This window comes from Trachymyrmex septentrionalis, unplaced genomic scaffold, assembly GCF_001594115.1.
Source record: "Trachymyrmex septentrionalis isolate Tsep2-gDNA-1 unplaced genomic scaffold, Tsep1.0 scaffold78, whole genome shotgun sequence".
NCBI lineage: Eukaryota > Metazoa > Arthropoda > Insecta > Hymenoptera > Formicidae > Trachymyrmex > Trachymyrmex septentrionalis.
The window spans coordinates 506,549-517,202 of NW_017305967.1; the positions used below are offsets into that span (position 1 = coordinate 506,549).

At 34.5% G+C, this 10,654-nt stretch overlaps 4 protein-coding genes across 9 annotated transcripts in view; 2 read left to right on the forward strand and 2 right to left on the reverse strand.

Moving 5' to 3' along the window:
- The window catches only part of LOC108754192 (protein roadkill), a 113,597-nt gene extending 112,364 nt beyond the window's left edge, over positions 1 to 1,233 (reverse strand). The window contains exons 1-2 of one of the 3 annotated variants that reach the window (XM_018496330.1): positions 791 to 1,233; positions 176 to 254 (exon numbers count right to left, since the gene is read on the reverse strand). The gene's annotated coding sequence lies outside the window, so the exon portion shown is untranslated. Of the gene's footprint in view, positions 1 to 175; positions 255 to 625; positions 666 to 790 lie in introns of those variants that run through there. The other 2 variants (XM_018496327.1, XM_018496328.1) reach the window with 2 other exon arrangements.
- A 1,234-nt stretch (positions 1,234 to 2,467) lies between these two features.
- Positions 2,468 to 7,154, reverse strand: LOC108754191 (origin recognition complex subunit 2). 3 transcript variants are annotated; one of them, XM_018496320.1, is made up of 10 exons: positions 5,150 to 5,351; positions 4,817 to 4,949; positions 4,574 to 4,648; positions 4,306 to 4,509; positions 3,949 to 4,217; positions 3,616 to 3,830; positions 3,416 to 3,548; positions 3,110 to 3,350; positions 2,804 to 3,034; positions 2,468 to 2,710 (listed from the first exon to the last, which is right to left on the reverse strand). In XM_018496320.1, the coding sequence occupies exons 2-10, from the start codon at positions 4,908 to 4,910 to the stop codon at positions 2,511 to 2,513; spliced, it is 1,662 nt and encodes a 553-aa protein (XP_018351822.1). In that variant the 5' UTR covers positions 4,911 to 4,949; positions 5,150 to 5,351; the 3' UTR covers positions 2,468 to 2,510. The 3 variants fall into 3 exon arrangements, with proteins under 3 accessions (XP_018351822.1, XP_018351823.1, XP_018351824.1); XM_018496321.1 differs by having other exon boundaries at positions 5,237 to 5,252; XM_018496322.1 differs by lacking the exons at positions 4,817 to 4,949; positions 5,150 to 5,351 and adding an exon at positions 7,098 to 7,154.
- LOC108754202 lies at positions 5,950 to 7,610 on the forward strand. The gene is made up of 4 exons (XM_018496349.1): positions 5,950 to 6,395; positions 6,547 to 6,660; positions 7,149 to 7,305; positions 7,401 to 7,610. The coding sequence occupies exons 1-4, from the start codon at positions 6,072 to 6,074 to the stop codon at positions 7,595 to 7,597; spliced, it is 792 nt and encodes a 263-aa protein (XP_018351851.1). The 5' UTR covers positions 5,950 to 6,071; the 3' UTR covers positions 7,598 to 7,610.
- Positions 7,611 to 9,568: 1,958 nt separating this feature from the next.
- LOC108754187 (alpha-protein kinase 1) overlaps positions 9,569 to 10,654 on the forward strand; it is a 10,544-nt gene continuing 9,458 nt past the window's right edge. For both annotated transcript variants that reach the window (XM_018496310.1, XM_018496313.1), the window contains exon 1: positions 9,569 to 9,664. The gene's annotated coding sequence lies outside the window, so the exon portion shown is untranslated. The remainder of the gene's footprint in view (positions 9,665 to 10,654) is intronic.

Here is a 10,654-nt window from a genome sequence, read left to right on the forward strand (position 1 = left end):
AATGGAGCAAATAACGAGATAAAAGTAATATGCATAAAACTGATTTATAACGACAACACATGGAACACAGCAAACAGCATTCGGAATTACACTGCTCCATATTGGCAATTGAATTAATTTGCATTTCAAAGTAGTTCTCTTTCAAAGAGGAAAAATAACAACTTAAAATACTTACCTATAAAACAGGATGAAAACAGTTTAACAATTGTTGTAACAACTGAACCAGTCACTCAGGCTTATCCGACAAACACAATCTGTAACAAATAATACTTATGTCAGTTATGAATGTACATACATCTGGAATTAAAGTTTATATTTGATCCTCAAATACAAAAATAAACCAAAAGAATTATAAACATGATTGTCGCTCTACTGGCAACTTAATGATAATTATCCTTGTTAAATCAACTGTGATTCAGTTTTTTGTGTCTCACAGTCAGAGAAGAAATTGAGAATCAAAGAAAAAATACTTTACAAGAGGAACTGAGGAACCTCTCGTTCATAAATTTTGAAGATTCCGTACAATAAGAGTATATTATAAGAACAAAAGACAGTTTGGTAGCGGCATAAATTTAGAAAATGTCCCCACGCCCCGAAGTTCCGACACGAATGTTTTCGCGAATACCTCGCAAGTGACATCGCTGTTTTCCCAGGAAAAACGTGCACGCGGCTACTTCTCCATGATACGGCGCGGCGTTTTGTTCTCTCCCTCTCTTTTCTCTCTTTCTCACTTCCTCTCTATACACAACTTAATCCGAAAGTCAAGGTTGCGCGCGCGCGTGCGACTTACCAGTGTAAGGTCAGAGCGGTCATGCGAGGAATGCGTTGTTTACGTCGTCGATTGACGAAGCCGGGCACCGTCTAGGCTGCAGCAGTCTCGCGAGATTTCACAAATCTCATTCGCGAATGTCGTGACGATGGTCGTCGAACACGACGCGACGGCCGGGCGGGCCGAGATTCCCTTTCCTTTTCGTCCACGAAAGAGAAATGGAGCTCACGCGTCAACGACGGACTGACCGACCGTTGGCGCCGATCGCGACTTTCGAACTGATTGCGATTATCGAAGTCGTAATCGACGTGAATCGGACAACTTCGCAGTGCCGTGCTGCGAGGCGTTTAACCTAACACCGCTACTCCGTCCCGATTTCGCCGAGGCGTGTCGCGATAAAAACGACATTTCGGAAGTAACTATATTTACGCGTGGAAACGGTGTCTTGTCGCTCATTGTGCGAACACATTAAATAATTTCTTTCGCGTATCGTTCACTTATCACGTATAAAAATAGCCTCTAAACGCGGACACGATTGGCGCCTTCATTTGACTCGCGTTAATTTCATGATGCTCCGCAAGTCGCGTGATCGGTGATGGCGGGACAATCTCACTAGACTGCGCATGCGTGCACTACCGTCTGTTGATTACGAGTACGATTAACGCGATGCTACAAATGCTTTAAAATAATTTTTGATTGATCAATTTGTAAAATTCTTTTCTAATTGGTCAATTAAACGCATTCAAAGCATTTGTCGTGAGACTTTGACCGCAGCCTACGTGTGACTTATTTTTTCACAATGAATGATAAAATGCAACAGATTCTATTTTTCGTAGATGCCAGTCTTGGATTTGTAACAAGGGAACAATATTTTGAAATGGAGTTATAACATAAACAATCTATTTCTATACGGTATCAAACAAAGAAGTTAGTCAAATAAGCTAGTTATTTTTGTTGTAACTGACTAATGAAGTCATTTTTCATTCATTTATGAGTCTGTATTTATATAAAATTTTTTTCTTGAAATTTAAAAATAAGGTAAATTAAAAAGCTCCACAAATAAAATTCGAACGTAGAAAAATATATAAAAGGGAGCTTGGTTGACAAGATTTAATTTCAATTTAAAACTATTTAAGATAATTGACCAATATCGATATACAAATTAATTTTTTTATTACTAACATAAGTATTTAAATGATTAAGTAAATAATAAGTATTTAAATAATTAACTTTTAATGTAATATAAAATTCGTCATATTAAATGATTTATATTTCATCAATAAAAATGCATATTTAAGATGCAATGATATATATTGTGAAATTACCATTTTTTTCCATAATTATCGCTCACACGAATAATCAAATCCGAATAACAAAATTGCAGTTTTAAATTGAATGTGAATATTATTAAGTCCTAAATGCATGTTAGATACATATGAAACATCAGGATAATAATATGTCATAAAATTAATGTCATAAGCATTGTATGATATTATAAACTAAATTTAAATTTAAGTTATACGAATTTTCAAGATTGCCGGTTTTTAATATCAGGTACTTTATTGGTGTCTATGTAACTTTTTATGAAATATTTTTTATATAAAATACAATGAATGAAAAATAAAATGCGATAAATTAGTGATATGTAATAAAGAAATTAAAAGTTTAATTCAGTTATTAAACTATTATTTTCCTTATTATCAACTATTATAAAAATATATACTTTTCTTATGTTCATCAATTATGATCCATGTTGTTCTATAAATTGTTTAAGAAGAGACTTATCAAGAGGTATCGTCAGATGTTCAGCGCCGTCAACTGTACGTTTAATTCGTAACAATTTATGATCAATGAATTCAGTTAACTGTGCCCTTAATGTTAAATCGGAACTAACTAGAAACTGTTCGCGCGCTGTTCGATACAGATCCTTAAACGGCATCCCTAAAATGGTATCATAAAATGATCATCAAATTATCATCAAATATAGTTACTATGACTATATAATAGAACAGTAATTGATTCAATAATAATTACCTGTGAAATTTCTATTGCTGTTGCTCAATTGATATTCGACAAGAATCAAATAAATTGCTCGAGCATTTGACGTGAGGGACAGGAAGACATTCTGAAGAGAGGATAACGCGAGTCCACTGCTTTGCTGAACCAATAAAGAACTTTCATATGATGTTTCCGCTTGATATGGCAATAATGTTGTTGCATCCCACCAATAAAAATTAAACTTGGAGCGTTTTACATGGTCCCAAACTAAATCAACAAATTAGCGACATTAACTAGTAACAAATTAACTCCAAAATCAGCATGATGATAAATATAACTTACGAAGTGGTGCATTTATGTGATCAACAGATGCTAAGATATGGATATTTGGAATGGTTGCTAAACTGGCAAGTATATTTTGAGCTTTATTCGAACGTAGCATTACTCCATCAATATTGTGAATTAATAAATAAAGTCGATCATCCGGATTATCTCCCATAACTGTTTCTATAAGTTCTAAACAATCATTAAGATTTGTTGGACAATTCAAGTCTAACAAATCCATTATTATGTTATCAAGTATCTGAAATAACATTTAATATATAACTTTCGTACATATCTTTTTGATCAATAATAAATTTAACATACATCTTTTAGTGTTAAACTAGGAAAAAATCCATTTATAACCAATGTTGGATGATCTTTTATAATCTCATTGTGAAAATCATTTATCAAATTTCTTTTTGAGCCTACTCCATGAAGTAGCAGACTGTAACCTTCTCTAAAATATAACACAAGTTTTAAAATAATGTTTCGTTAAAAAATATTCAATCATATTTAATACTTACTCCAATATGAATTGCCACATAGGAAAAAACGATCTACAATTTTCTGTCAATGAACAAATACGTTTTTTGTGTGTCGTAGAAATATGACTTTGATTTATTAATAACTTTCCTAATGATTCTTCAGTGAGACGAGTGTTCTTAAGTCTTTCTAATGTATGATCAGATGTAACTGTTTTTTCTGATTGAGATGCAAAATACTCGTCGGTTTGTATGTGCTTTAAATATCAAAAAAAATTTATCAATATATATATATATATATAAATCATAAATTCATTGAAATATTTACATATAATTTGCTAAATATTTAAGATCATCTTGTTAATCCCAACTTACATAATCCTTGTAAGTAACAGTCTTACGTCCTCTCCCTGTTTTCCTAGGTGTACTTCGTACCTCATGTTTCAATAAAGGTTTCACTTTTTGTATAATTTTCCTTCTATTATTTTCTTGGATTGTATCAGAATTGTCACTATCCTCACTTTTATCAGAAGTTTCATAAGATTCTAAACTGGTTTCATCATTTGAAGGTATATATTCACTGTCTTCCGACACGCTTTCATTGCCACTTGAAGTTACACTGGGCAAATATCGTTTTCGAGATACTAAGTTATTAGAAAAAAAAAAATTAAAAGATGCAAATACATTTTTTTTACAATTTGTAACAAAGTATGTATTTATAAAACAGGATACCTTTGCTATCTTTCTTGACCATTTGATTATCAGGATTTATGACAATCTTGTCAAGAATGATTTTTAAGACTGGAAGTGTTTTAAAACTTTTTGGAGTCTCAGGTGTACGGCACTGATTAGCTTTAATCATCATGCTATTTCTTTTTGTTGGTGTTTGAAATCCGTATAGTTTTCTTCCATTTACATCCTTCTCAGAAAATAATTCTAAAACATATCAATATATTAGATGAGAATAAAATAGTTACCCATATAAATCTTGAGCAATTACCAAGTGGTTTTTGTACATCCTCTTCGATATCTTTTAGTTGTTCCTCTATCTCAGCATTCAATATATTAGTTTGTGCTACAAAAACATACACAATACACTGATTACAGATAATGAAGTATAACAAATCATAGTTTGAATTAAAGTAAATCTTAAAGACAAACTATTTCTACAAGATTTATATTAATTAACAATTATATTATCTAACCAGAATATTTATAATAATTTATATCAATATAATCTTACGACTGCTAACGGGTGTTTCCTCATCACTGTCTTCTGTGTATTTCACAAGAGATTTTATTCGCGTAGATCTTCTCACATTTCTGGCAGAAGCCATTTTTCACTAAATTTTCTATGTCGTACGTTTTTCTTTTTCCTAAATAGTAGTACTAAATTTTCTAATCGAATCCTAACCAATATTTGACTAATATTAAATTAAGATAACAAAGTAATGTGAATATTTGATTAGAAAATATTGAAAAATATGAGATGAAAAGTCATTAATCTGGCAAAAAAAAGTGTTGCTGTGTCCCACGAATATATCGAAATATTAGATATTAAATATTTATTCCTTACGGAAGTACGCGTCCTTGTTAATGAGTGATTAAGAGTAAAAAAACTGATAATATGTACTAATTTTATGACTTATTAGCAGAGAGAAACCTGAGAAGCCATGCCGGCTTTTTTCCTGTTACCGCCGAAATCTGCTAAAGTCACTAGATATATAAAGGGAGTTTTCCAGCAAAGGCACAAATCGAAAAGTCATTCCGTCTTTATTTTTTACTAATTATTGAACAAGGACAGAATGATTCAGTATCAATTTGTGTCTCTTGCTGAAAAGTTTCTTTTTACGAGCTGCTCTAATCGATTTGTTTCAGCAAGTCAATGGATGCTCGATATTCGTCAATTTTGACCACGTGATCCTTTTTGTCGCTGACATAGCCGGTTTGAGCAGCTCATGAAAATTTACCTTTAATGTTTGGCAAAAGCGAGAGAGAGAAAAAGTAAGAAAAAGAAAAGGTGCAGCCACAATAGAAGGAATAAAGATTAGGAATAAGAAATAAGGAATAAGGCTCTCAACCTGTCAGATATTAGAAAATTTTGACTCCTTTTTTGATTGGTCAAACTTCAATCTTTTAATCTTTAATCTCATTCTTCAATGTGTAGTCTGATTTCGTAAGCGTAATTGTAAATGATGTAGTGTAAGAATTGACAGAGAATCACAGTCAAATATTCTCCTCACATTTGATTTGATTGGTCAATTCTTACAACTACACTACTTACAACGCTTACGACTATTATAAATAGGCTTTGCTGCTTTTCCGTCGAGATGTGAACGTGCCTTAAAGGAGTAGGAGGCCAGAGGCGAAAGAGAATAAACATAACGAAACATAACCTATCAAAAGTATTAAATGTGCTCCGTGCACGTGTTTTATTGCTATACTTCATGAAACCGTTTTGTCGAATAATTTATACAATTTAGGACAATTTTAAAAAAATGACAGACTCCGCTAACAAAGACTCGATAATAAAATTAAATACGCAATTGAATAAGTCAGTGATATTGATAGAGAATGCCGAGGATATGCCATCTTCAAATCGCAAGCGTAAATCTATCACGATAAAGACAGAAGAACAGCCGTCCAAAGTACGTAGCAGTCCTGTTAAATCGCGCAAAAGCATTCTGAAGAAATCCAACAAATCGCTTGACAAAAACGTGGCGAATGATGAGATTGTGAATACCTCAAACGACGCTAATAGATCTGAGGTGACATTTAACGAATTATCATTATCTACCTCAGTTTTGTCCAGACCGCACACTGTAAGTGGATCATTATTCCGTTTCAATTTTTATTGTTTTAATTTTGATTATAGTTTCTACATTATTTTTATATAATTAATTTCTACATAATTAATTTCTATTTAAGTATAATTTTAATTGAAATATTGTCTATTGTCTATTTATCTTTCAGCTTAATGAAATGGTTGAAAAGGAGGCATTTAATGAGGAAAATGTATCTTCCACATTTAATTTGGAGGATGTATCAGACAGTGAAGAAATCTGGATAATGGACATGCCTAGATTAGTAAGTCTAGAATGGAAGGAACATAGTTTAATTTCATAATCAAGATTGTCTTAAGCATCGACGAGATACTATTAAAGAGGTTGGGTGGAAGTTTGCTTGACTGTTAAAATTTAAATGATTACATACATATGTTTATCTGAATAGACCGTAAGTTTTAAACAAACTGGTTAGATCTTAACTATAAAATTTACAGCAAATTAAAATCAGCTCAGAGTTTAGAGCAAAAAATTAAAAGTTTACTGTAGATCTGTTCTTTTTCAAAGAATTCTGAACTGGTTCTGATCTCGTACAATAAGTTAGAGTGAAATAAACTGTACCTGTCTCACTTTAATTTATTACACTAGTGTACACCAGTTCAAAACTTGGAATAGTATTTCAAAATTGTATTTAAGACAATCTTGAATGTAAGATTAAACACTGGCAAAATGAATACTAACCTATGTTTTTAATATCTCGAGGCATTGAGGGTATAATCTTGTGTTATGTAGGTAGACCCGCAAGACCTTCATGGTCAGACTATAGTTTTCGAAGACAAGTCAAAGTTCAAAATTAAAGACAAACGATATTGTATAGTCGCTCATAACACAAATCACAATGTCACGTGTGTTCTTAATTCTAAGAAGGATGCCCCACAGTATAAAACTGGTAAAAAAGTTTTTATTATGTAATCAAAAGAGAAATTTTGCATGTTCCTGTGTTATATTATTCTCTTTGATATAATACTGATATTTCCTGTATAGTAAATATCAAGCCAGCTGGTTTCTTGGCAATGAGAAGAAAATTGTCTGAAGCGCCGGAAGTAAAGCCGATATCTACCAAGAGCTCTGCCGTACAGTTCCCTGATAATTTAAGAACAAGGCATCCACTGTTTGGCGTTATTCACAAACATGAAAGGAGCTCAAAAAAACTCAGACGTAACTCAGTCAAAACAAGCTAGAAATTATAAATATAATTTGAATTTAATTTTAGTTTGATTTAACTTAAATGAATTTGTAAAATAGATACAATAATTTGGTACAAACCATTTTTTAAAACAGCCTGTAAAGATGTTTACCTTGTCATACATTATGATTATGAGAGTACACAATTCTTTTAAGTTCATTGTTCAACAAAGTTAACAAAGATAAGGATAATATTTTATATATTGCAATTATTGTAAAAAATATATATAATGCATGTGTAATAATATAAGTTTATTTTGTATTGTTAGAATCGTTAAGTCCGCTCTACCTGTCCACAATCGATATGTCAAAAAGTTTGAGACACCCTATACAGTTTTAGTATTTATTTTTATATCTAGATATAAGTAGTTATAACATTCATTTTTATATTGCAAAAAAATTTACAGGGATTATACAGATGATATAGCCTTAATTATTTGCAATAATACAATAGAACTAATTTTTAAGCTGCAACTGCTGTTTTGAACGATGGAAGTAACCACATGGAAATTTGAGCTTATATTCATATATTGGCTGTATTAATTTGGTATGGGGTTCCGCTTAGCTATGAGATACGAAAGTGGGAATTGGTGGAAATTTAGAAAACGAGCTGATAAAAGAACAAATCAAAGACGAAGGCCATGGCCTAGTTTACACCGCGCACTTGATAACGACTTTGACTAGTAACTTTCTATTGAATTATTTTAATTTCTGCGATAAACATATACATGATATGTGTATTAAAAATTGATTATTTTTTATGCACCACTTTAGTACATTATTTTTTAGATACTTTACTGAAATTAAAACGATCTAATAGAAAGTTACTAGCTGATACATGTATCAAGTGAGATAGCGATTAAGATTTGGACTGGAATTTAACCAATCAGAAGAAAGAAAATTAATTTCAAGTTTAGTGAACTTTGCTTTGATTGATTAAAAAGTTCTTCATACTTTAAATGTTAGTTTTTATACGCACTATCGCTCAATGAAGAAGTGGATGTCAACTACACAGCAATATGTATTTTTTTTATTGTGCCCCAATAGAAATAAATCACTGAAATCATTCTTAAATTGTCTGTATTACGGACTAAACGCAATAATGTTTGTATAACAATTACTTTCGCCTTTTCTACAGATTTAAAAATCCTTTTCCAGGATTGCCGTATAAATACATGTCTACGTAGAATTTATGCCGAGAACAAAAAAAAGTTTTAAATTGACATCTCATTCCAATATGGCGTCAGTGCTAGCTTGTATCATAGACTGTGTTCAGCAAAAAAGCAACTTTGCAACTGTTGTAAAATTCTTTAATATGATTGGTCTTGCCCTTAGTTCCTTATTGGATCTAAATATATAAACCAATCATATTCAAGAATTTTACAACAGTTGTAAAGCTGCTTTCTGTGCTCAACGCAGCCATGGATGTAATAAAAATTTATAGACATAGGCCGATACTTACAGTCGGATTTTATATTTAAGACTGTCTTAAGTAATGTCTTCAGTCGCGGCCTTCAGACTGGTTCATGACATTTTAAGATTGTACTCTATATCTATGAATTCTTATCACGTCTATGGTTTGTATCAATATATGGGAATGTCAAATGGCGAATTGTTAATAGAAATTACTGCCATATCGGCACTGAATTATTTGATATCGAGGATATCAATACAGTATCATCCATCACTAGTAACGCGATATTCAATCAATTGCTTTTCCAGAAGAGCCGTACGCTGATTGGATTTCGCGGATCGCGCTGATGTGATGGAGCCATAAAATATCGAACACGATAGGCGATGAGCGACGGGCGATATCCAATGAGAACTCTGCTTTGCATCGTCACTTGAGTAAAAACAGAGTTTTCATTGGATATCGCTTATTGCTCATCGCGTCCGGTGTGCAGTAGGCATTAAGTGAAAAGGCCGCGGCGGCGCGCGCGACATTCGGCTTGTGCGCAATCGCAGCCAAACACCAACCGCGAATCCCAGGGCCAGAATGGAACACTAGAGAAAAATTTCCCAGTAGAGAGAGAGATTTGTTAGCGGAAAAGTCGTGAGTTGATGTAAGTAAATAAAGGACCGTGCGAAAGATATACTTGTCGCCGACGCGCGTTTACGGGCAGGGCAGGTCGTCAACGTGCGAAAGACTTGAATCAAATTCGACGCGGAGATACCCGCAGCGGATCGACGTTTAATTTCGTTAAAGCCTGATTTGGCTTGGCCTCACGATTAAGGTTAAAGTGAATCAGGGGGTATGTGCTCGTGGCTTTTCAGGCCAGCAACCCTCTAGCGGATGGATCGCGGAATCTCGCGTGACGTTCACGATGAACGCCATCCCCGTCGCCGTCGCTCGTGCCTCTGATGCATGCGATCGCCCGTTGCGTTTACATAAATAGGAAGCTCGGGGCGCGTCGCCACGGGTAGGTCGATCTCGCGGTCGCGATCGTCTGCCGCGGGAGCCTCGTGTCCTAGTCAGGAAAAAGATGTGTCAAGGAAGAGAGACAGAGAAAGAGAGAGAAGCGGCAAGATCGAGATCGACGATCGAGATGAGGAAATCTTCCTTTCTCGACGATATAATTCGATAGTAACTTAATGGTAGTCTGTCTCTCTCTCTCTCTTTCTCTCCCCCTCCCTCCTTCGTTCACCTCGTCGACACCGTTTGTCCTCCCATCCATCCATCCATCCATCCCTCCCTGTGACCCTTCTCGCGTTCCTCCGACTGTCTCCTCCTCCCCCCCCTCCCTCTCCCCCTCTCTCTATCCCGCTCGAAAATGTTTCTTTCTCCCGCCCACTCATTGGCGATTTTCCCCCCTCGGGAACTTGGCTGTCGCGAAACTCGCGAAACGTAAATCGTCGTCCTTGCGTACTCGTGGCCTAGGAGACGAGATTGGCGAGAACGAGAGGTGGAATTTACGTGTCATGCCCCACCACCGCCGGCCACTAACCGTGGATAGGATTTTCGCGTGGGTTCTCTCTGTTATTATGGCGTAGCCAGTGAAACTCTTTCTCGCTCTCCGCCGGGGCTTCTCTCTCGCGGACGCCAACCAACAGCT

Bases quoted from the DNA above. Each gene is read 5' to 3' on its own strand.
- LOC108754191 (XM_018496320.1), bottom strand. From the start codon at position 4,910: ATGGCTTCTGCCAGAAATGTGAGAAGATCTACGCGAATAAAATCTCTT. The intron at 3,549-3,615 runs GTAAGTATTAAA...GTTATATTTTAG, and splicing joins ATGTGGCAATTCATATTGGA to AGAAGGTTACAGTCTGCTAC. The intron at 2,711-2,803 runs GTAATTATTATT...ATACCATTTTAG, and splicing joins CAGCAATAGAAATTTCACAG to GGATGCCGTTTAAGGATCTG.
- LOC108754202 (XM_018496349.1), top strand. From the start codon at position 6,072: ATGACAGACTCCGCTAACAAAGACTCGATAATAAAATTAAATACGCAA. The intron at 6,396-6,546 runs GTAAGTGGATCA...TTTATCTTTCAG, and splicing joins TTTTGTCCAGACCGCACACT to CTTAATGAAATGGTTGAAAA. The intron at 7,306-7,400 runs GTAAAAAAGTTT...TTTCCTGTATAG, and splicing joins TGCCCCACAGTATAAAACTG to TAAATATCAAGCCAGCTGGT.